At 16.9% G+C, this 22,507-nt stretch overlaps 3 protein-coding genes across 11 annotated transcripts in view; 1 reads left to right on the top strand and 2 right to left on the bottom strand.

Annotated features, from left to right (window-relative positions):
• The window catches only part of LOC122714606 (protein Gawky), a 45,981-nt gene extending 40,160 nt beyond the window's left edge, over positions 1-5,821 (bottom strand). For 6 of the 7 annotated variants that reach the window (XR_006346675.1, XM_043936081.1, XM_043936085.1 and 3 more), the window contains exons 1-2: positions 5,684-5,821; positions 343-536 (exon numbers count right to left, since the gene is read on the bottom strand). The gene's annotated coding sequence lies outside the window, so the exon portion shown is untranslated. Of the gene's footprint in view, positions 1-342; positions 543-5,683 lie in introns of those variants that run through there. The other variant, XM_043936082.1, reaches the window with a different exon arrangement.
• Positions 5,822-7,093: 1,272 nt separating this feature from the next.
• LOC122714556 (ubiquitin carboxyl-terminal hydrolase MINDY-3 homolog) lies at positions 7,094-15,644 on the top strand. The gene is made up of 5 exons (XM_043935986.1): positions 7,094-7,420; positions 10,018-10,447; positions 11,337-11,605; positions 12,625-12,922; positions 15,258-15,644. The coding sequence occupies exons 1-5, from the start codon at positions 7,315-7,317 to the stop codon at positions 15,562-15,564; spliced, it is 1,410 nt and encodes a 469-aa protein (XP_043791921.1). The 5' UTR covers positions 7,094-7,314; the 3' UTR covers positions 15,565-15,644.
• Positions 13,775-21,555, bottom strand: LOC122714557 (transmembrane protein 242). Of its 3 annotated transcripts, none has more exons than XM_043935990.1 (4): positions 21,523-21,555; positions 21,228-21,426; positions 20,495-20,857; positions 13,775-13,973 (listed from the first exon to the last, which is right to left on the bottom strand). In XM_043935990.1, the coding sequence occupies exons 2-4, from the start codon at positions 21,280-21,282 to the stop codon at positions 13,930-13,932; spliced, it is 462 nt and encodes a 153-aa protein (XP_043791925.1). In that variant the 5' UTR covers positions 21,283-21,426; positions 21,523-21,555; the 3' UTR covers positions 13,775-13,929. The 3 variants fall into 3 exon arrangements, with proteins under 3 accessions (XP_043791925.1, XP_043791924.1, XP_043791926.1); XM_043935989.1 differs by having other exon boundaries at positions 21,518-21,535; XM_043935991.1 differs by lacking the exons at positions 13,775-13,973; positions 21,523-21,555 and having other exon boundaries at positions 20,235-20,857; positions 21,228-21,489.
• Positions 21,556-22,507: the final 952 nt, after the last annotated feature.

Genomic DNA, 22,507 nt, shown 5'->3' with positions numbered 1-22,507 from the left:
TATATATATATATATATATATATATATATGGGTAAATATATACATACACATTAATGTATATAATCTATATGCATATATATATATTTTATATATATGTATATATATATATATATTGCGCATATATTTATCATTATACGTATTACTTATACGTAATATTGTAAATATATTCATATATATGCATATATGTAATTTGTGTATGTGTATTCATGAAAGAACGTAAAATATAAAATGTAAAGGATTAAGAACAAGAAAGAAACTATCTTTTCTAAAATATTTCAAGGTATAAATAATAAAAATATAATTATAATATTGTCGATGAAAAAATAAAATTCAAGAACTTACTTTTTATATTGGGTGCCCGAAGAAGATTTCAGTCTAGTCGAAGATATTTCGTTGGCGCACGAAACGGGCAGAGCGAGTACCGCTCCGCTGGTAGGCTATTCCCGCGAGCGGCGCTACTCTCCCGGATTTGGAGAGCTCGGTGTTGCTGATGCGCGTACCGAGACCCGATTCATAGTTGTACATATGAAAAGACCCTTTCACATTTCAGAATGAACAGTAAACAGACTTTTAATATAAATAAATAAATTTAATAGTAATTGATTTGAATAGATTAAATACCTTATTTTTATTTATAATTGAATTTTATATTTACTTAAGTAAAATTTAAATACATATTATTTAAAAAATAATTTTTTATAAAATGATTTTTGAAGATTAATAAAAACTAATAAAAAAAATTGTTTAAAAATTATACATTATCAATATTTTTCTATGTGTTATATTTTTTATCATATAACATTGCAGACATTTCACGTATTTTCTTTGTTTATATTTTATAAAGTTTGATTATAAATATTGATTAAATATTTTATAATATTTAAATCTTAACTTATATATATTAAAGTCAATAAAATTAAATATTTTTAAGAAATAATCATTTTATAAATTTTTTTTTCTTTGATCTCTCGAATAATTGAAAAAATATTTATTCTTATGCAAAATTTATCAAATTTCTGTTTGTTAAATCTTTTAATTTTTCGATAAAATGAAACCTCCATCATTCAAAAATATTTACCTTTTTTCTAAAAATTTAAATTATTGAGATTTAATTGTTTATGTGTAAAATATCTTTATTGTTATATTTTCTATAAAATAATAAATCACAAAAGAAGAAAATTTTAAAAATTTGTAGAAACAGATATCTTAAAATTTAAAATTTTTTTTCTTAAAAAAATACATTTAATTATTTCAAGGTCGTTCAAATTTTAAATAAAATAACATATTTTTATTATTTTTGTAATATAATGTAATATATGTACATTCAAAACAAATTTAATAGTATATGATTCGTTGAAAAATAACCTCAATAATATAAATAATATTTATATATTATATACAGAATACGACTATATAAATAAATATTATATATATCATATTCAATAAAATTGAATGCATAGAATAAAATATTAATAATATAGATAGAATAAATAGAATAAATATTCGTTTTAAATCAAAAACTAATTGAAACTGTTATCAATGATTAATTATTATATCATATTTTTGGATTTGCAATCAATTTAATAATATTTAATAATATTAATAATATTAATAAATTTTGAAATAGTAATAATATATTTATTCTTATACAATTTTGTATTCTTTTATAATATTATAAATACGATAAAATTTGTTTTTTAGAAAAATAGGAACATATTTATACAATTATATTCATTTTAATTATATTTCATATTATAATATATATGTATATTAATATAATAAAAATAAATCATTTTATTCAAAAAAGAGTATTGATGTTGAAAATTCATTGAAAAAATATATGACATTATAAATAAAACTTTAGATTATTTATAAGATTATTTATAAAGATTATTTCTTAAAACAATATATGTAATTATATTTTTTGAAAACAAAATAATAAAATAGATATTGAATATTCAATCTAATTTGTACATGAATATATAAAATTAATAGATTATTTAAATATTATAAAAATTTGCGAATCAATATGGAATCCTGCTCTTAAATCATACATACATACATACATATATATATATATATATATATATATATATAAAATTATTTAGAATAATGAAATAATAATTACATAATAGAAAATACATAATACAAAATTTATTGTATTGTCACATATATGAATATATGCTCAGTTCGAAAATTATCAAATCCTTAAATATGATAGTACGTAGATACATATATGTACATAACAATCTTTACAATATATTAAGATTTATATAATATGTGCTTTTCTTTCAGGCGCATTTCTATTTTTTTATTGCGAAAAATTTGTCAATATTATAATTTATTATTAGATTTATATTTATGTATATTTATGCACTTATTATATTCATTTATTTCTTATTTTCTGTCTTTTTATTTCGAGAATTAAATTATAATTCCTTTCTCATTCTTCGTCTCCTATTTTCCCATTATGCATATATTTAATACACATATTATAAAAAAAATATATTCGTATTTATAATATTGTTTACCTTAATTTTTTATCTTATTTCAATTAATTTTCTTAGATTTATAAAATATTTAATAAATATATTATTTTTTCTTTAAATATGTTTTATTATATTATATTTGTAATATTCACTAATGTGATATATTTTCAAAAGTCATATAATAAGTCAATTTCTTAAATATATATTTACTAAAATATATAATATATTTACTCAAACTCTAATAATAATTATATAAGTAATTTGTATAAAGTAAGAATTAATACATATGTATATGAAACATATATATATATATAAAATAGATAATTTTTTAAATTTATATAAACATAATTTTTATCTATAATAATTTTTGTTCTAATTTATATTTAATCACATTAAAATATTTGCTCTATTATTATTATTATACAATAAATAAAAAAATAAAAATTAGATTCGAATATTTAAATTCGTTTCTATTGCTACATTAATCTAAACATAAATTGTAATATAAATAATTTTTTATTTAAATATAATTACAATATAATTACATAATTTTTAGATTGCATATCGCTCATTTATTACAATAATAATCTATAATTTAAAAATTGCAATTTTTTTATTATTAATATAAAAAGAACCATTTTTATTTATTTTTATTTTATAGTAGTTTTGTGAATTTTTAAATATAGAACTTTCAATTTGCTAATAACTAATAATATAATATAATTTTCAAATATTCTTATAAAAATTGAAAACATTTAAATTTATTTTCTTTAAAATTATACATATATATATTTTATTTTTTGGTATATATATATTGTTGCAAATAAACGATATATCTGTGTAGGCAAGTTTACAATAATTACTTCCGGTAATATGGCAATTTAAATATTTATTTAAAATAAAAAAATGTAAGAGTATAAAATATATAAATATAAAATAGAGGAAGTATATTTTTTTATTTGTTTATTCTTCATTTTGAATTAAAAAGTAATGTTATAAATATCAAATGAAATAAAATGTACTTTCTTCTTTATTTTTCTTCAATTAAAATTTCCTTCAAATACTACTTTTATGTTTTATATGAAATAGTTTTTTAATTTTGTGTTTTTCAAGAAAAATAATCAAATTAATATTGAAATCGATATTATTTTTAATAAATGTAAATTGTGTGATATTTTTAAACGCAATTTAAACGATAACGTACATTATGATATGATAGCTAGAAAAAATGATGTACTTAACCTATTAATATCAATATTAATACTTAGAATAACTAATGTCCTTAAAAAAAAAGTTTTTTAATTTATCTAATTTATCTTTTTTATAATGTAATATATTAATGAAATTTTTTATACATCATTAAAATCAAATTATTCTATAATTCGTATTAATTTTATTTTTTAATAGATATTAATAAATAAATATTATTTGTACAAAAATAAATATATATTCTTATATATATATTCAATTGTATTCAATTTAATTTTTTTAGAATTATATGTTTAATGAATATTTTATTTTAAGAAATACTTATAATACATTTCTAATATATTATAAATTTACAGAATTTTTAAAATTTATAAAATTTTGATTAATCATATTATTGAAATATAGATTACTATTTGTAAATGGATAAAAAAAATGATTTAAATATATTAATCACTTGAAAGATATTGATATAGATAATACATATAATGTCTGCAATGCAATTGAAATTAATAGTTTTAACATAGAGAATTATATTTCTTATATAAATATCAATTTGCATATAAAAAATATATTTAATAATTGACATTATTTGAAGTTAATAAATTACAGATGTATTTTTCTTATCTTATGTATAAATATAAACTGGTATGTATATAAATATAATCATATCATTTATGTATATAAACAAATGTTTTTTATTATATATTATTTATATATATTAAAGATATTCAATTAAACTAACATGTATTATGATAAGTTTTTCAATGATTATTCTTATATTTATATTTCATATTCTTATATAGTTATTAATTAATTAATCAAATAATTTATTGATTTATTAATTATTAAAATATATTTTAATTATTATTTAATATTTATGAAACAAAAATATCAATATTATATTATTATATATATTAAAAATATATCATTTTTATAAGAAATTTTTATTTGAATGACAACAAATTTACAATAAAATATATTCATCTAAATTCTTTTATTTTTAAAAAAATATTATATATGTTTAATAATAATATTATTTAAAATATTTTTATGCACATTAATTATTTATTTCAAACACATTTTTAAAGATTAATATAGATATAAATAATTATTAGTAGAATGTAAGCTTTTATAATTATATATATATTTATTTCATTCATTAATACACCTATAAATTTTAGAATGCTTGTGAATTTAAAAAAAAATAATTATTATAATTTATTATGATATTTATATGAATATAATAATATATAACAATTATATAACAAATATATAATATAAAACATTTAATTTTATAAGTCTTTATTAAAGTGCATAATATAGATTCAATATTAATTTTAAAATATTCTGTATAATTAAAAATATTAATAAGCAAATAATTTATAAACCAGTCATGAGAACAATCATCTCTTTACTAAAATCAGTTTTGAAATTTAATTTTTGAATTTTTGAATATATTTTAAATATTTTATTAATATTTATAATAAATATATATGAAAGCTTTTTTTTTATATTTCTAATTTATTCTAATGTCATTTTTAATACTTTCAAATAATGCATTTCAATTATATTACATATTATTTGTTATAGATTTCTACTAAGCTTTTACTTTTAAATTTCTATTTTATAACAATCAAGTAAAAAATGAAAAAAAGATTGAATATTAACAATATTTTCAAACACTAAATTATTGGCAGTAACTATAAAAATAATAAATAATTATAATATATTTTTATATATATATATATATTTTTTAAAGATTAAGTTTTGTAAATTTCTTTTAATAACAAAAAAGTCAATTGTTATTTTATGTAACAAAACCATTAAAAACTGAAATTCAATAAAAAAAAATATAATTAGATTGCATATTTAAATTTTATTAAAAACATATTATTACTTTAAAATAGAATTTGTATAATGTATCTAAAGCATTTATAGGGTTATATTTATATATATTATAATACAAATAACAAAATGTAACTTACCAGAGTATTATCAATCATAGAAAGTTTTTAAAATTAGATAGATCACAACACTTTCTTCATACGCTTTCAAAAACACATTTCGTTGTGAGCACAATATTATTTATTGAAAATACATCCCCATTGCTAGGCACGGAGTTTTTAAAGCTATACTGTTTTGCAAGCCACGTCATACAAAACAGATTGAAACTTCTCTATATTATAGCCGGATATTCTCTTTCAGATAAGAACGACATCTTGTACAGAAAAAGTAAAAATTATATATGTGGCGGATAACTTAAATAAAATTGTTATTATGAATATAATATTATATTAATATATAATATATTTTTAATAAATTTTACTTCATAAAAGTTGAATTTGAACATTAAAAAATAATAATATAAATCAAATTATTTTATTCTTAGAATATAATTCAATTTTATTATTATTAGAATATTGAAATCGAAAAAGAATTATTTTATTGAATTAAATAATTATATAAATTTTTATTATATTTAAATAATAATTACTCTTATTTTAAATATTAATTATTGATGAAATAACTATTCATTTTATTTAATATTTAATAAATGTTTTAAATAATTTTATAAATAATTCCTGTTCTAATTATTGTCTATAATAAATTCAGATTATTTTTAAGGATAATATAAATTTAAATACTTACATTAAACATTATTTAATTTTTAAACCATCATCAACACGATATCAATTCTTGTGCTATGTATGTTAATTAAACATTAATTATTCTATGTCAATTACTATTAAACCATTACATATACGAAATGATGTATACTATGCAACTATGCAATAATTATGCAACAGTGATTGAAATATATAAATAATAAGTCAAATTTCAATTTATAAAATTTTATACACTGAAAATTAAGATTTTATTTAATTTTTAAAAATTTCAAAAATTTAATTTTTTGATTTATTTTACTTTAAGAGAAAATATATTATATATAATAATATATTATATTATTATATTATATATTGTATATTAAAATATACAAAAATATTAAATGATGGATAAAATTTTAAAACATATAAAGCTTAGAATAATTATTTGTATATATATATATATATATATATATATATATATATATTATATATATATATCAAGTTGATAATAATCAAAGTTATAATAATCAAATTGAAAACATATGTAAACATAAAATATATTTATTTCATATTTTTAGTTAAAAAAATTGTTTTACTTTTTTAATATAAATAATTAAATGAATGGAAGATTTTAATATGCTATGCACACAACCATCTATATACGCGCGCGCGCATACATACATCATGCACGCATGCACATTTGACATACAAAATCTATTAATAGTTGTTTAAAGAAAATTTGTCATGAAAATAAGGTCTTACTTTTTAAATATGAAAAATAGATATCACCCATCTTATATATTTACTAACTATGCAATATCTAAAATGGCGAAGTACTGGGTGATTGTTTCTTTCACTAAATAGGTTATACAATACAATTGTAATTGGCAGAAATAATAATAAAATAATTTGATTCGATAGAATTATAAAAGGGTATTATGATTATGTTGAAATAATTTGTATTTGTGCAACACCTTAATGTTCTAATAATAAAAAAAAACACGTGGATAATGGCTGAAAATGTCGTTCAGTGCGATGATGAGTTTGTACATTCCATCAAGACATTGCTCTGGGGTAATAGTATTAAAAAAGATGTTTTCAAACGATGGGCTCAAGGTAAGTTTATATTTTTATATTTTTTTTTTATAATGAAATTCAGATTATTCATATTAAATTATTAAATATAATTAAATATAAATTTCTAATAAATAAACGTTTTTAATTTTATTTATTTATAAAGAATGAAATAATGTTTAATAAATTTGATATTTTATAAAAAATCAATGCTATAAGACTTATATTAAGCACTTGTTACTATGCTTTCATATTTGATATGAAATTTGATGTTTATTAATATGATAAATGTTCATTAATATTTTAAATAGCCCTTTGATTGTTAATAATTATATATTCCTGTCATAAAATATATAAAATTTTGTCAAATATATGAGTAATAAAATAATAATTCTTATATTATTAGTTAAGTATATATTTTAAATTAAATAATATTATTTTTGTTTAAATATTTTTGAAAGTTATAATAAATAAATTTGAAAGTTAAAATAAATAAATTTTTAAAATATAAAAAATTATTGATTTTTTGTTTTTTAATAATAAAATTTATTTTTTATTCAATAAATATATATTAAAAATATAAGCTTAAACTCAGAAAATTACTTTATTAAAAATTATAAGTATATATTATATTAATTTATTTATTTAAATGTAATATAATTTTGATCTAAACTTAATGATTTTTTTTTGCATTCAAAAAATTAGGTATTCAATATTTTATTTGGAATACAAATATATTATTTATATTATTTATATTATAAACATATATTATTTATATTATTTATATTAATTCATCAATCTTATTATATAATTATTGATCATATTGATATATGATTATATATAAGACCAATAGAACTAATTTATATGTTAAAAATATTAAATTTTACATATTCATAATTTTTTAACTAATAAATATTTAAAATTAAGAATAATTATTTTTAGAATTTATTAATTTAGTTCAGCCATTTCAATTTCAAAACCATTTATTTATTTATTAACATTATTTAATTAATAATAATGATTGTTATTAATTAAATAATATGTTAATAATAAATAAAACATATTAATTATTTATTTTCATTTCACAATAAACGGACGATATAGAGATTTTATACACAATTATAAATTAATAATATATTGAAATAAAATTATTATTAATTATTAATTATTAATTGAAATAATTATTGAAATAAAAGTAATTTATATATATTTTATATAAGTGATAACTTATCTATTATTGTATTTTATACAAATAAAAAATCAAAGTTTTATTACAAAATAATAGAAATTATAAAATTTATAGATTTCATTTTACTAATTATTAGTTTATTTATTATTAATATTGAATTGTCACAATATATTAATAACACATATAAAACAATATTTCAGTTTTTATTATCATTTTTATTATCATTTTTTAGTTTTTCTATATATTATATTATATATAATATATATTATATATTATATCTTACTATATATAATATTATGTTTATTTTAAATTTTTATTTATTATAAAACTCAATTGCCAATTATATAAGAAATTTTAAATATTTCTAAATTTAATAAATGGATTGAAAAAATTTTTTTTTAAATAATTTTTAAATAATATTTAATATTTAATATTTAATATTTTACATTAAGTGTAAAAAATGTGTAAAACAATTTCAATACTATATTTTAAACAATACTAAATAACTGTATTTTGATCAATTCAACAATTATTTAATTGTTTACATTTTTATTTTGTTATATACAATATATATTTTATTAAAACAATAACATATTTATATTTATCATTACAAATTTTTCATTACAAAGATTTTATACAAAGATTTGAAAATATTATTATACAAAATATTAAAATATGTTGTTTATTTAGAAACATGTAAATATAAATAATATAATTATAATTATTTATAATTATTATTAAAAATAATTATAGAAAAATAATTAATAGAATTCTAAAGAATATATGATTTATTTGATTTTGCAAAATTAAAAAAATTAAAAAAATTTATAAAGACAATGTTTAAATTTTTTAATGAAAATTTATTTTTTTTTTTATCAAATATTGTTAAAACTATTTTTTTTCTAAAATGTTTTTAAAACATTAAATATATATATACATAGATCTTATACAAATCAATTTCAAAATATGAATTTTCAAATTTGATGCAATATTGACATTAGTATTGCTTGATATACAATTTGAGATAATTGCTTTATATAAAATAAATTGCATTTTAAAAATTTATTTTGATGTCAAATATAAGAATATGTAATATATCATTTTTATAATTTCAATTTGAATCATTTTTTTTATATTTTCTATATTTTTAATCAAAGATATTTAATCAATCTCATTTATAATATATATATATATACATAATATATGCACAAAACAAATAAAAATCATTCCTTAAACATAATATAAATTATAAATATAATGACATTAATAAAAATTGACATAAACAGTAATTAATATTTTAAGATACATATTGTATTATAATTATATTTATAAGTATTTTAATACTAATATGGATATTAATTTACAAATAGTAATATTTAAAATTCATATTAAAAATTCAAATTTTTAAATAACTTAACTCATTGTTTTATACTTGTTTCTATTGTTTTAGGATTTTATTTTAGTCCCGATGAGCCAACAGCATTGATACAAACAGAAGGTGGTCCTTGTGCAGTAATAGCTCCTGTTCAAGCCTTTATTTTAAAGGAATTATTATCAGAGACTGATGTTTCAGCTTGGAAAAATATAAATTTAGATACATGTTATCAACTCCTTGTACGGGCTTCTATAGAAATTTTAAAACAGGCAGCTGGGGAAAAAGTTCCAAAATTTTGTATTGTTTTCATGGATTGTAAATTTTCAAATGAAGACAATGGAAGGAAAACCAAATGGGTAGAAAAAATACCAGAAATTGAAAACCGTGAAACAGAAATAAATGTAGCAAATAATGAAAATCAAGAAACAAAAAAAAAAATATTACTGATGGAAATGAATGAAGAATGCAGAAGTGTAGATTCCGATCTTTTTCATTCTCAATTGAGGTAAGAAAACTTGTCGATTATTTATATTTTAACAATAACTTTGAATACAAATTACATTTAAAATACATTTTAATTTAGTAAATTTTTTATTAATGCAAAATTGATCTATCATATAATTGCAAAAATTAATTATATTTTTGTCATTAGGAAAAAAAAACTAAATGTTTTTTATAAATGCACAAAATGGAAAAAAAAATCATAAAAAAATAAATATCTGCTTTATTTATTTATTGTATAAAAAACTTTTTAGGACAATTTATTATTTCAAAAAAATAATTTATATATATTTGTGATGATGAACACAACACACTTGTGTGATGTTAAAAACAATGTTTTTTCAAGATTATAATTTTTTTTTTTTTTTTTTTTTCATAAATGTCAAGATCATTGTTACTTTTTAAATGAAAATTTATATTTGTTTTTTCAATGTCATTACAGAATGCAAAAAAAAAAAAAAAATTGAACGACTTGAATCATCATATCTTTCTGATTTGAGTTATTTAATCCTAAAGATATAAAAATTTTTTTGAATATCTAGAATGGACATAGAATTACAAATTTATTCACATATTAATATTATTTAGATATAAATATAAACAATTTATGTTTATGAGTATTTATGTTTATAATCCATATGATATCGAAAAATAAGATTCCATTTATAAAATAACAATTTTATGTAAAAAAATGTCTTTGAGAAAAAAATTTTATTACATTGTATCTTTTGCAATATTATTTTGTTTTTTGTGAATTTTTTTCATATAATATCAAATAAGTCTAATATTTAAGTGATTTCATTTAACTACTTCATTCTATATTTAATTTTCAAGTAGTTTGAAGTAGAACATAAAATCTGATATTTATTATAATGATGAATTCTCTTTTTTAGACTTTTTACAACTAATACCTCTGAACATGTGGAAGAGTTTTTTTTAGAGAGGTTAGAGATGTTAAAAGATCGATATGGAATTTTGTTGCTTCTTTATAGTATAATTGTTACAAAAGGTGTAACTGAAATTCGTTCAGAAATGTCTGATCCATTAGAATCAATGATTGATTCAACATATGGCTATGGAAATCAGAGTCTTATAAATTTAATGCTTACGGGAAGAGCAGTTAGTCATGTATGGGATCACGATCAAGATGTTGGAGGATTGAGTAAGATATTTTTATATTTTGTATTACATATGGATTTGATTAGGTAATATAAATTTTATTTAATAAAAAATTTAGTTGATATATTGAGATAGAATAAATAAATATATATTCTCTTTTTTTATCTTTAAGTGTTTAGGTTTTCGTTCATATTTTAAAATTTATGATTATGAATTTATTAATTACAATAATTTGAAAATGAGTAAAGATAAAAAAAATGTTGAATATATAATTTATTTAATTTTTTATGAAAAGGAATTTAATGTAAATGTATATGTGTATGTGTGCATATATTATTTTTTGTCAATTTGTTCTGTTTGTTTAATAATGTTTAATTTAATACATAAATCTTTCTTCAATTTTTTTTCATAGATCATTCTATGTAGACAATATTATATGTATTATATAGTATTATATATTATAGAGTAATTGAATAGAATAATTGAAAAATGATTAAATAATAATGTAAATATTTTAAATATTTATTAAGAAATATAATAATTACAATAATATGATAACATAGTAAATTTTTCTTTATTTGATAAATATTTTTTTGGTTTTATAACAAAAATTATATTTATATTATATATATATTTACAATAATTATAAATTACATATATTACATATTATTACAATACATATAATTACATATTTCATCAGTTAATAATAATGAAATTTAACGATTTATTTTTTAAAAAAATTTATTATATATTAAATTGATATGGAGAACAAAATTTATACAGAATAATGAGAATTTGATTTGTGAAAAAAAAAGTATATATATTTATTTTTTGTTTTAAGAAATTATATAATTAAAAATGAATAAATACATAATCATTGTAACATAAAATAAATATGGTTTTGAAAAGATAAACTTAAAATTGAATTTAAATTCTGCTATATAATAAATATAAGTATAATAAAATAGATAGATTCTTTCAATATTTTTGAATGCATTATTAAATTATATTTTATAGTAAATTTCTTATATTATTAATATTAAAAAAATATATAAATTTCAGAATTACGAGGAATAGATACACAAAATGCAATAGGATTTCTTGCACTTCTTGAACATTTGTGTTATTGTGAAGTAGGAACTTTTTTAAAATCTCCATCAAATCCTATTTGGGTGTTGGGTTCAGAAACTCATTTGACTGTACTGTTTTCTACTGAAAAGAAACTTGTGAGTCCTGAAACACCTGCGGATCAAGCAAAGAGAGTTTTTAGAAAATTTGATCCAGAGGGAAATGATTTTATTCCTGCTAATTTGTTACAAGATGTTCTTGCTGAACTTGGATTGGTTACAGATTCAGATTAGTAAGTTATATATAATTATAAGATATATATTATTATAGATTATTATTATATTTAATTATTTTAAATTATATCTATGATTGGACAGGAAAATTAAATATTTATTATTTCCAAAATATATATTTGAGTTTATGCATTGATTGAATTTTAGGATATTTATGATAGAATCTATGATAATTTATCACTTAAGTAATTAATAAGATAGAACTTTATATAATTATTTATTTTTAAAAGTGAAAATATATGATTTCATTTTATTTTATAATCAAATATAATCAAATATGCTTTCATATTAATATGTTTTATAATATATTTTCATATATCTTCTTTTCAAAATTTCAATCTTTATAGAAAATAATCTATTAATCTATAATTTCTAAAATATATTTATATTAATAAGTACTATATTTATAACATATTATATAAATAAACTATAAAATTATGGTCAATTTGAATATTCCTGACTTATAAATATGAAATATTTAATTTAAAATATTAAATATGAAATATTTAATAATAATAATTTAATTTTATAATTTAATATTATATAAATATAAATAATATATAAATATATTATTAATATATTAATAATATATAAATTCTTGAAATCATAAATATAATGAAATAATTTTTGTATCTATATTAAACTGTTTTTTTAAAAGTTATAATATTCCGTTAAAAATTAATGGAATCTATTAGAATCCAAGATAAATAAAAATTCATTATGTTTATAAAGTTATAAATGAGTTACATAATAGATATTTTTTTAAATGAACAAATTTGAAAAAAGATTTTATTTTTAATAATATTTCTTATTGAATTGAATAATGATTCTTTTTAATAAGTAATATAATTTATATATGTAATTATTTTTAAAACACGTGTAAATATTGATTTTATTGATCATGTTCGCTATCCTAATTTTCATAATAACTCAATCAATGATTTCCATTTCTACTGTTCCACTTCCATTTCTTCTATTTCTCCTTTATTATTCTTTCCATGTCATTCTATTTCCTGTATATCATACATCGTTTTGCTACTTCTAGTAATCCTAAAGAAGAAGATAATATAATATCATTTTTATATTAAAATTTTTAGATTTAATAAGATTAAAATAAAAAATAAATTAAGATTAAAATAAAAAATTTTATTTCAAGTTGTTTAACCATATCATAATTAATTTCGATATGTTTTCGAATAATTATATTATTATGTTAAATATTATAAATAATTGCTTATTAATATTATGATAGGAATTTAATAAATGTGTTATTTCGATTATACATATATTAATTGTAATCTATTATAATATATATATTTTAATTTACTGTACTATACATGTTTATTTTATTTTTTTTTAAATAAAAATTAAATAAATATAAATAATAAATATAAATAAAATAATTTAAATAAATATTAAATAAAAAAGATAGATAAGGGATAATCTGTTCTTATATTATATTAGATTATATATTACATTTAAACTTATATTACATTTTTATAAAACAAATATTCTTATTAAATTTTTTATTATATTCTTAATTTTTTTAATCTCGTGTCAATTTGACATTTTTCAAACAAAAATTCTCAAAACAAGAATATCTTTTCAGCTTTTTAATAATGCATTATCTAATTTTTAATAAAATATTAAATAAATAAAAAAAATAAATTAAATAAATAAAAATATATAATTCCTTTTTGTTTGTAAATTCTCTTATAAATTCTTTAATAAACATAATTACTAAATTATTTTATAACTATAAATTATTTTATTTTTACAATATATATTTATATATATATATATTTTTTTATATGTTGTATTAACACATCACCTATTATTACTAAATTTTTAATAAAATAATATCGAGTATCTATATATATTATTATTATTTTTTTTTTTTTGTTACATTTTAGCAATATATATGTATAATCAAACTGTATGACGCAAATCATACAAAATTCTTGTAGGTTCTTAATATTAGATTTTCACTAACTTTTTAAAATTTATTATAACTTTTTTCTGCAAAATTTAATTTAAAAAATATAGAAAAAAATATAGGAAAATTGCAGATTCATAATTACAGATTCAGAATCAAAATTTGTAGCAAGTAATGGAAAAAAAATATCAATATGTATTTCAGTAATTAAAATTAATTTGATAAAAGTAGATGTTTCGAGAATCGTCTTTTGAATTATAAAACAGCAAACAATTGATAAATATTGAATAGGAATGAAATAAATAAAAAAAAAAAAGGATAATGAATGTACTCGTATGAAAATATTTCCAAGATTAGAGATAATTCCTTATTGTAATTGCAATTTGTTTTTATTATAGTGTCAATGTAATGAAGAAAAAATTGGATAGTGAAAATTTGGGAATTATTTTACGTACTAATTTCATGGATGAATTCTTTCCTGAAGAGCCGCGAACATGCCCAGATACATTTCCGTTGTATCATTATAATGGTCTACAACATAGCAATCCAGAAAATAAAGTGATATATCATAAAGGTCAAGCTGTGTTACTAGAGTGTACTATCAAGGGTATTATGGAAAGTAATCCTATGTTAACAGTACTTCAAACAAAGTGGCCCAGAATTGAAATTCAATGGGATATTGGTCAGAATCCGAGCCTTAATTAATAAATTCTGCTGATGTTTTATTTTTAACAATACTATTAGAATTGTTATGCAAGAAAATAAATAACAAAACTATAAAAGAGCTTAAGGTGTACTTAAATTTAACAAACGAAATCTTATATTTGGAAATATTTAACAAAAATCTTCAGAAAAAAAATTAATAAGATTTCTTTTCTGGATATATATTTAAAGTTAAGTAGAATTTTATTTATAAATGGTAATATTCAATGATTTTAATATACTATAATAATTTGATGTTAATATCTCTAATCATCAAGATTAAACATTATATTTATTCGTTCTTTTATAGACGAAATTAAATTTAAATATATTTTAAGCAATGTTTTAGAAATAATTGTCTAATAACATATTATTAAAAATTTGCAATATAAACATTGAGTTGATAAAATATTAATTTTAACATAAAGAAATTGAAAATTATTTGATATCAAAATAAAGAGAAGTTAAATTAAATTTATTAATAAATGAAAAAGGAAAAAATATGTGAATTCCGCTTATAAACGATATATAATAGAGAAAAATAATAATGGAAATGTAGTAAGAGAAATATGTGAATATTCATATTAAAAATGTAATAAAAAGTAGTGTAAAGAAAAAAACAATCTAAAAGGAAGTAAGAAAATAAAATTTTAGGCAATGTACAAATCTATGTAAATCGTATCAATGGCTAAATGTGTAGTTAGATCGAAGTTATAATCTAGTCATTAGATCGACATACTAATAATATTTTCACTTTCCTTCCATTTCTTTCTTTTTTACGTATAATATAAGAGAACGCGTGATTAATTTAACGTATAATTAATTTCGTTTTAATTTTGCAAAAACTATGTATACATTATAACATTTTAAATGAATGAAGCATATTGTAAAACGAGAAAAGAAAAACATATTTGAGTGCAGTGTATTGAATTTCTTAAAAAAAATTTATAAATACAATTCAACATTGAATTATATTAGCAACAAAACAAATCAGGTTATGTTTTAATTTTTTTCATATCTCAATTTGATTTTTTGAAAATATAAATTTTTTTATGCGTATATATTTATGATTATACATGTTTATACAGACATAAACTTATAATTATCTTATGTATTTACTGTAATTAGAATAATTAAATCAAATATCCAAATGTCAACTTCTTAGAAACTTATGTGTTATAAACATAATGAATAAAAATTAAGAATAAAACAATGATAAAAACAAAAAAATGTGTATATATTTTATAAATATTTTAATCGAATTTATGCATAGATAATGTTAATTATATCATTTTAAATGTATATTATGATATTGTTATTTCATTTTTATAAGAATTTTTACTCGAAACTTTTTTATCAATAAGTATATACATATATATATGTATGTTTTTAAAATAATACATTCTATACATTTAGGAAGTTACTCTATTATCTGATATATTTTCAAATATTTAATTAAGAATTTTATTTTTAAAAAAAACATATTAGATTGATTAAAGATTAATTGTTCAAGAATGTTTTTTTCAATGGTATTTTAGTATAAAAAGCTGAAAGATTATGAATTTAGTTGTATTTGAAAATAAAAATATTTGTATATAATCATAAAATTTCTTAATTATCTTAAATGCAATTAATAATTTAATAATTTATTTTCTAATTACAATTTTAGGATGCTTATAAATTAAAAAAACGGAATTTAAAGAGAAAAAATTAAAATAAAAATATATACTTTTTTTTTTATTTTATTTTTTTTTTTTTCAAAAAATTTTTAGATTTGGATCGGAAATCCGTTTATTTGAGTTTGAGAATAAAATAAATATATTTGTTAATATTTGTTAATATTTTTTATAAAAAATTTACTTTACTTCAACGAAATAAAGAATTCATTAAATCATTTATAGATAAAATGAAAAAAAAAAAAATGTTTATATTCACAAATAATTTTAATAAATGTATTATATTAAAAATAAATATATTAAGAAAATTTTCATGAAAATCTACATAAGTTTAAAAATTTATATTTTTGAAATAATTATGCAAAAAAAGTAATCGATCTATGATCTAGGATATATGAATAAGATACGTGTATCTCTATAAAAAAAAAATCAAAAAATAAGAAAAAATCATGATTATTTACTTCTCGTTGTTTAGATATGATCGAGAGAGATAACATGTGTAAATGTAAGTATTATACTTAATAAATAAGTATTTATTATTTGATTCAGTTAGTCATGCAGTTATATTTACGATTTTTACTTCTTTCGTTCGTTCAGAAGTTCCAGTTGTATTAAATCATGCTACATATCTTGACTAAATATATATATTTTTTAAATCTAATTTTTTCTATCTAAAAAATTTTAAACATTATTTGTTCAAGTAAATATTATTAATTATATAATTAAAATTAATAATATTAATTTTTCTGAAATAGTTTAAAAATTTTTTAAGTTTTTTTTAGTTTAAAAAGTTTAATAATTTTTAATTATTATTAAATTTATTGAATTTATTCAATTATATATATTCTTTTTTCTTAAAATAATTTAATAAATAAATGTTATTTAATATTTATAAAATATATTTATTTCATAATATATTATAGTTCGAAAAGTTTATTTTGTAAATATAATTTTGTATTTATTTTAACTGTGTAGTTTTTAAAATAAATTAAATAAATTTTTTTATCTTAGAAGATTTTTTTATCTTATATAAAATATGACAGAAATGTCATTTTTTGATGAAAATTTAAAAAATAAAAAAATAAATGGTATCGCAAAGAAAAGTATTTCCGATAATCAACAAGAAATTGTGATATCGTTTTCTGTTCAAAAGGAATGCAATGATGATGAATTGGAAAAAAATTATCAATTAATAGTTGGTAAAATACTTAATGGACGTGACACGATTATAATTACTAAGGAGAACCAATTAATAGATTTGATTAGCAGTGCTGTTAACATGGTTGACCAATATTATTTACTTGAGAATGCATTTAATGTGGTATCATTTACACTAAAGTTAGAATATTGTTCGCATATAAAATATCATGCAACAATGATGCAAAAAAGATTCCATTAAGTAGTAGTTGAAGATCTTACAAGCAGTATTGAATTTTTGTTTGGAAATCTATGGTTTCTTATTTTGCCTAACAATGCTGATATTAATCAATGTGATAAATATGTGATTGATGATATATATAAACTTTCAACATATGTCAATCAATTACCCCTTCTGTGGTATGAAGCAGTTGCTTCACCCGCAATGTACGATGGTCTTGAAATTTTATGGTTTAAATCTGATGAAAATATCAATCAAAAAGAAATTAATTCTTTATTTGAAAATTAATTTTAATTCTTTTAATAACTACTTTACAGATAATAAACATGTTTTAAAAGATAATAAATCGAATATTTTGAAAAAATATTTCTCTTTGTTTTTTTGTTTATTATTTTATCTTTTTATCTTTTCATTTTTCTTAATGTTATATATTTTCGATAATTATATCAGATTAAAAATCATGAAAAAATCTTTTGAGATAAATATTTGAGATATTACGTATAGTATAGTAGCTAAATTGATATTCATAATTAAGTTTTTAATTTATAATTTATAATCTTATTCTCGATTATTTATTTGTAATAATAAGAGCATTCAAATACAATAATAATTTTTGTAAAACAACAATAACATATTTATTTTACTATAAATTGCGTCATTCTTTGCAATCGTTTTTTGAGTGCATAAATTTTTCAGAACAAATATAGATAAGAAGAAATGAAAGAAAGATAGAAATAGAGTAAAAATATTGAAATCAACACCATCTCTAAAATACTGCAAATGAAATATGGAAAGAATAGTAAATAGAGAAACAAATATGAATATAGAGAAAACAAAATTGTCTTTAGCATTATCTTTAGTAGAATATCAAAGATATTTTTTTAAAAGTACTCTTCAAAAGATGGGATTTTTAATTACTTATTCTATTTTATTGAAGAAATTTTTGATATCTGATAGATGATGTTGAAAATCAATTTATTCTATCTTTATTCTTCTTGTATTATTTATTATTTTTTATGTATGTTTCATTTATGGCACTTTGGAGATAGCACTGATATTTTTTATTTTATTTGTTTTTTCTTATCATTTCCTCTCCTTATCTATATTTATAAGAGTTGCATAAGTCTGTCAGACTTGATATATAAAATATTAATTAAAATCTAAATTTAAGTGAAAAAAATGATAGAAATAGAGCTAATTTAATTTGAATTTTCAAATATTTTTTAATTTTCTTATAGAAAATTTATAATTATATATATTTATAATTATAATATTATTTTTGTAATATTAATTAGTGATATCTGTTATATGTTTTTGTAATAAATTAATAATTAAATGAAAGAAAATAAGCATATGAAAGAAAAGAAATTCAATTGATTTATAAAAAAATGAATCGAATTTTTTTATAATAAAAAATCAATTGCATTCTTTTATTTTTTTAATTTAAATGATTTATTCTTAAATTTAGTTATACATAATAATATATTATATATATCTATATAATAATATATATATATATATATATATTTTTTTTTTAATCAAATGTCTTTTATTAGAATTACAATTAAAATAAATTTTTATATTATTTAGATATGTAAAATTTAATATGTTTTGTATGATATTATAAATCAAATTTTTATTATTTATTAATAATATATTATAAATATTAATTTTTACATAATAAATAAACAATACAAGATTTTAAATTTATTTTACGTATAGATATTTGAAACTAACTTTTTATGAATGCAATTCTATTCTTGTTTTATAAACTTATAGATCAAATGTTAGATGTGCGAAGATGAGCAAAACAATTATATTCTTTCTTATTTATATATGTACATATATATATAATGTAAACAAAATTATTTTTCTTTACCCCATTCTTCTGAAACATATTTTAATAAATCTGTAAGATTTTCAAATTCAGTTCTACTTTGAGGAGGATCATTTTTTGGTATTTTTGGTAAAATATTTCCAGCTTTTAATCGAAACTCTTTAGCATTAGTAGCTCCAGATAGTTTCCAAATTCCATAAAAAAGTATACTACAACCACTAACTGCCCATGCAGAACCCCATAATAAAGCTCTTGTAGCAAGTGCTGCACCAGATTCTTGAAGACCTTTTCCTCCCATAAATCCAATATCAAAATGTTTACTATCCTGTTTCTTAACTGATGCTAAAGCATTAAAAAAACCAATCATAGCAGAAATTCCTGCTATTCCAGTCAAGAATAATGTTTCTGAAACAAAAATTCATAATATTGGTATTATTAAAACAAACATTATAAATATTAAAATATATTATATCATTACAGTTAAAAAAGTATAGATTATATATAATTTCATATTTTACTATAGAAATAAATTAAATTCATATCTTTTATTCTATATGAATTATGAATTTAAATTTATTTTATATTTTTTTAATAAATTAAAAATTTTATATAAATTTCTTATTTTATTATATACATTTATAATTATAATAAAACAACAATCAAATAAATAAAAATAATAAAAATATATATTTAACATATATATTCTTTTCAAATTATATAATTTTAAATGAAATTATTAAATTACGAAATAAAATTAATTTAAACACATATTTACCATATAACATTTCTTTTCTTTTTTTTGTATCTGGCTTTCTATTTACTTCTGACATGATTATTGTTTTAAATTATATTATTTTTCATTTAATTGTTAATACATTGTATTATCGAAAAAATAACACTTGGAGAAATCTTTTTAGAAAAAATTCAAATAATACAAAATGTTGAATTTTGTTATACTGTTTCTTCACTGTTTACTATATGAATTTTTTAAAAATATATAAAATTTTTATTAAATAATTTATTAATAATTATTATTTTTTATATTTAAATAATAATTCTTATAACCTCACATCTCTTCATAAAAAATTAAAGTAAAATTTCAAAAAAGAATATTAAAATTTTTTATCCTTTTTTTATGCATTTCATAAATTCAATATGTAAATCATTTTTAATGTGTAAAATTCGAAAATAGCGATCATAATTATTAAAATTCAATGATTCAAAAGTAATTTTCATTCAAGATTGTAATTTGGATATTTTTACGAGTTACGATGCCATATTGAACTTTTATCCAATCCAATATAATTGGATAATAAAAGCACCAGTCCGCCAAATTCAAATTATTTGGAATAGAAAATTTATATGTATTATAATTTAAAAATTCAAATCGAATAATATATTAATTTAACATTCGTGAGATGATTAAATAATGAGCATTTTCAATAACAATTAATGATCAACTTCAGAGATTTAGATTTTATTTTATGTAAATATCAAAATTGAAAAAAATAATAGTTTTAATATATTAATCTATACATACAAATAGAATACATCGATTTTTTCAAAACATCGATGTATTGTTTTCATTCTTATGTAATGTATAATTATAATTATATACAATATATAATTATAATAATATAATACAATATATAACTATTGCACAATTCGTACAAAAATGCAATAAAAATGATTATAAATATCAAAATCAATGAACTATACGAAAATTTAATTGATTATTTCCGAAATATTCTATTTCTTGCAATAAGTTGATAAAAGAGAGATAATTATATTAATCTATGAAATATAAATATATTAATATGTAATAAAAACGATAATAAATTTATTATTTCATTTTAATATGTAATATATTCTCGAATATGATTTTTTTTTATGATTTTTTTTTTGTAATATTGTAATATCATATGTACTTAGAGAGCAATAAATATAGAGCGATAAAATGAAAGTATTAAAATGATTAAAATATAATAATAGAATATTTAAACATATAAATGTATAAAATAAAGTGAAATATTTCGAAAGATATTAAGCATTTTT

Source organism: Apis laboriosa, unplaced genomic scaffold (assembly GCF_014066325.1).
Source record: "Apis laboriosa isolate Shangri-la unplaced genomic scaffold, ASM1406632v1 scaffold33_cov142, whole genome shotgun sequence".
NCBI lineage: Eukaryota > Metazoa > Arthropoda > Insecta > Hymenoptera > Apidae > Apis > Apis laboriosa.
Note: the sequence above shows the minus strand (reverse complement) of the source record. Positions and strands in the feature narration are given on the sequence as shown.

Excerpts from the sequence above, each read along its gene's own strand:
- LOC122714557 (XM_043935990.1), bottom strand. The coding sequence starts at position 21,282 with ATGTCAGAAGTAAATAGAAAGCCAGATACAAAAAAAAGAAAAGAAATG. Across the intron at positions 20,858-21,227 it reads AAGAAAAGAAATGTTATATG|AAACATTATTCTTGACTGGA; the intron begins GTAAATATGTGT and ends TTTTTGTTTCAG. Across the intron at positions 13,974-20,494 it reads ATATGTTTCAGAAGAATGGG|GATTACTAGAAGTAGCAAAA; the intron begins GTAAAGAAAAAT and ends CTTCTTCTTTAG.
- LOC122714556 (XM_043935986.1), top strand. The coding sequence starts at position 7,315 with ATGGCTGAAAATGTCGTTCAGTGCGATGATGAGTTTGTACATTCCATC. Across the intron at positions 7,421-10,017 it reads TTTCAAACGATGGGCTCAAG|GATTTTATTTTAGTCCCGAT; the intron begins GTAAGTTTATAT and ends CTATTGTTTTAG. Across the intron at positions 10,448-11,336 it reads CTTTTTCATTCTCAATTGAG|ACTTTTTACAACTAATACCT; the intron begins GTAAGAAAACTT and ends TCTCTTTTTTAG.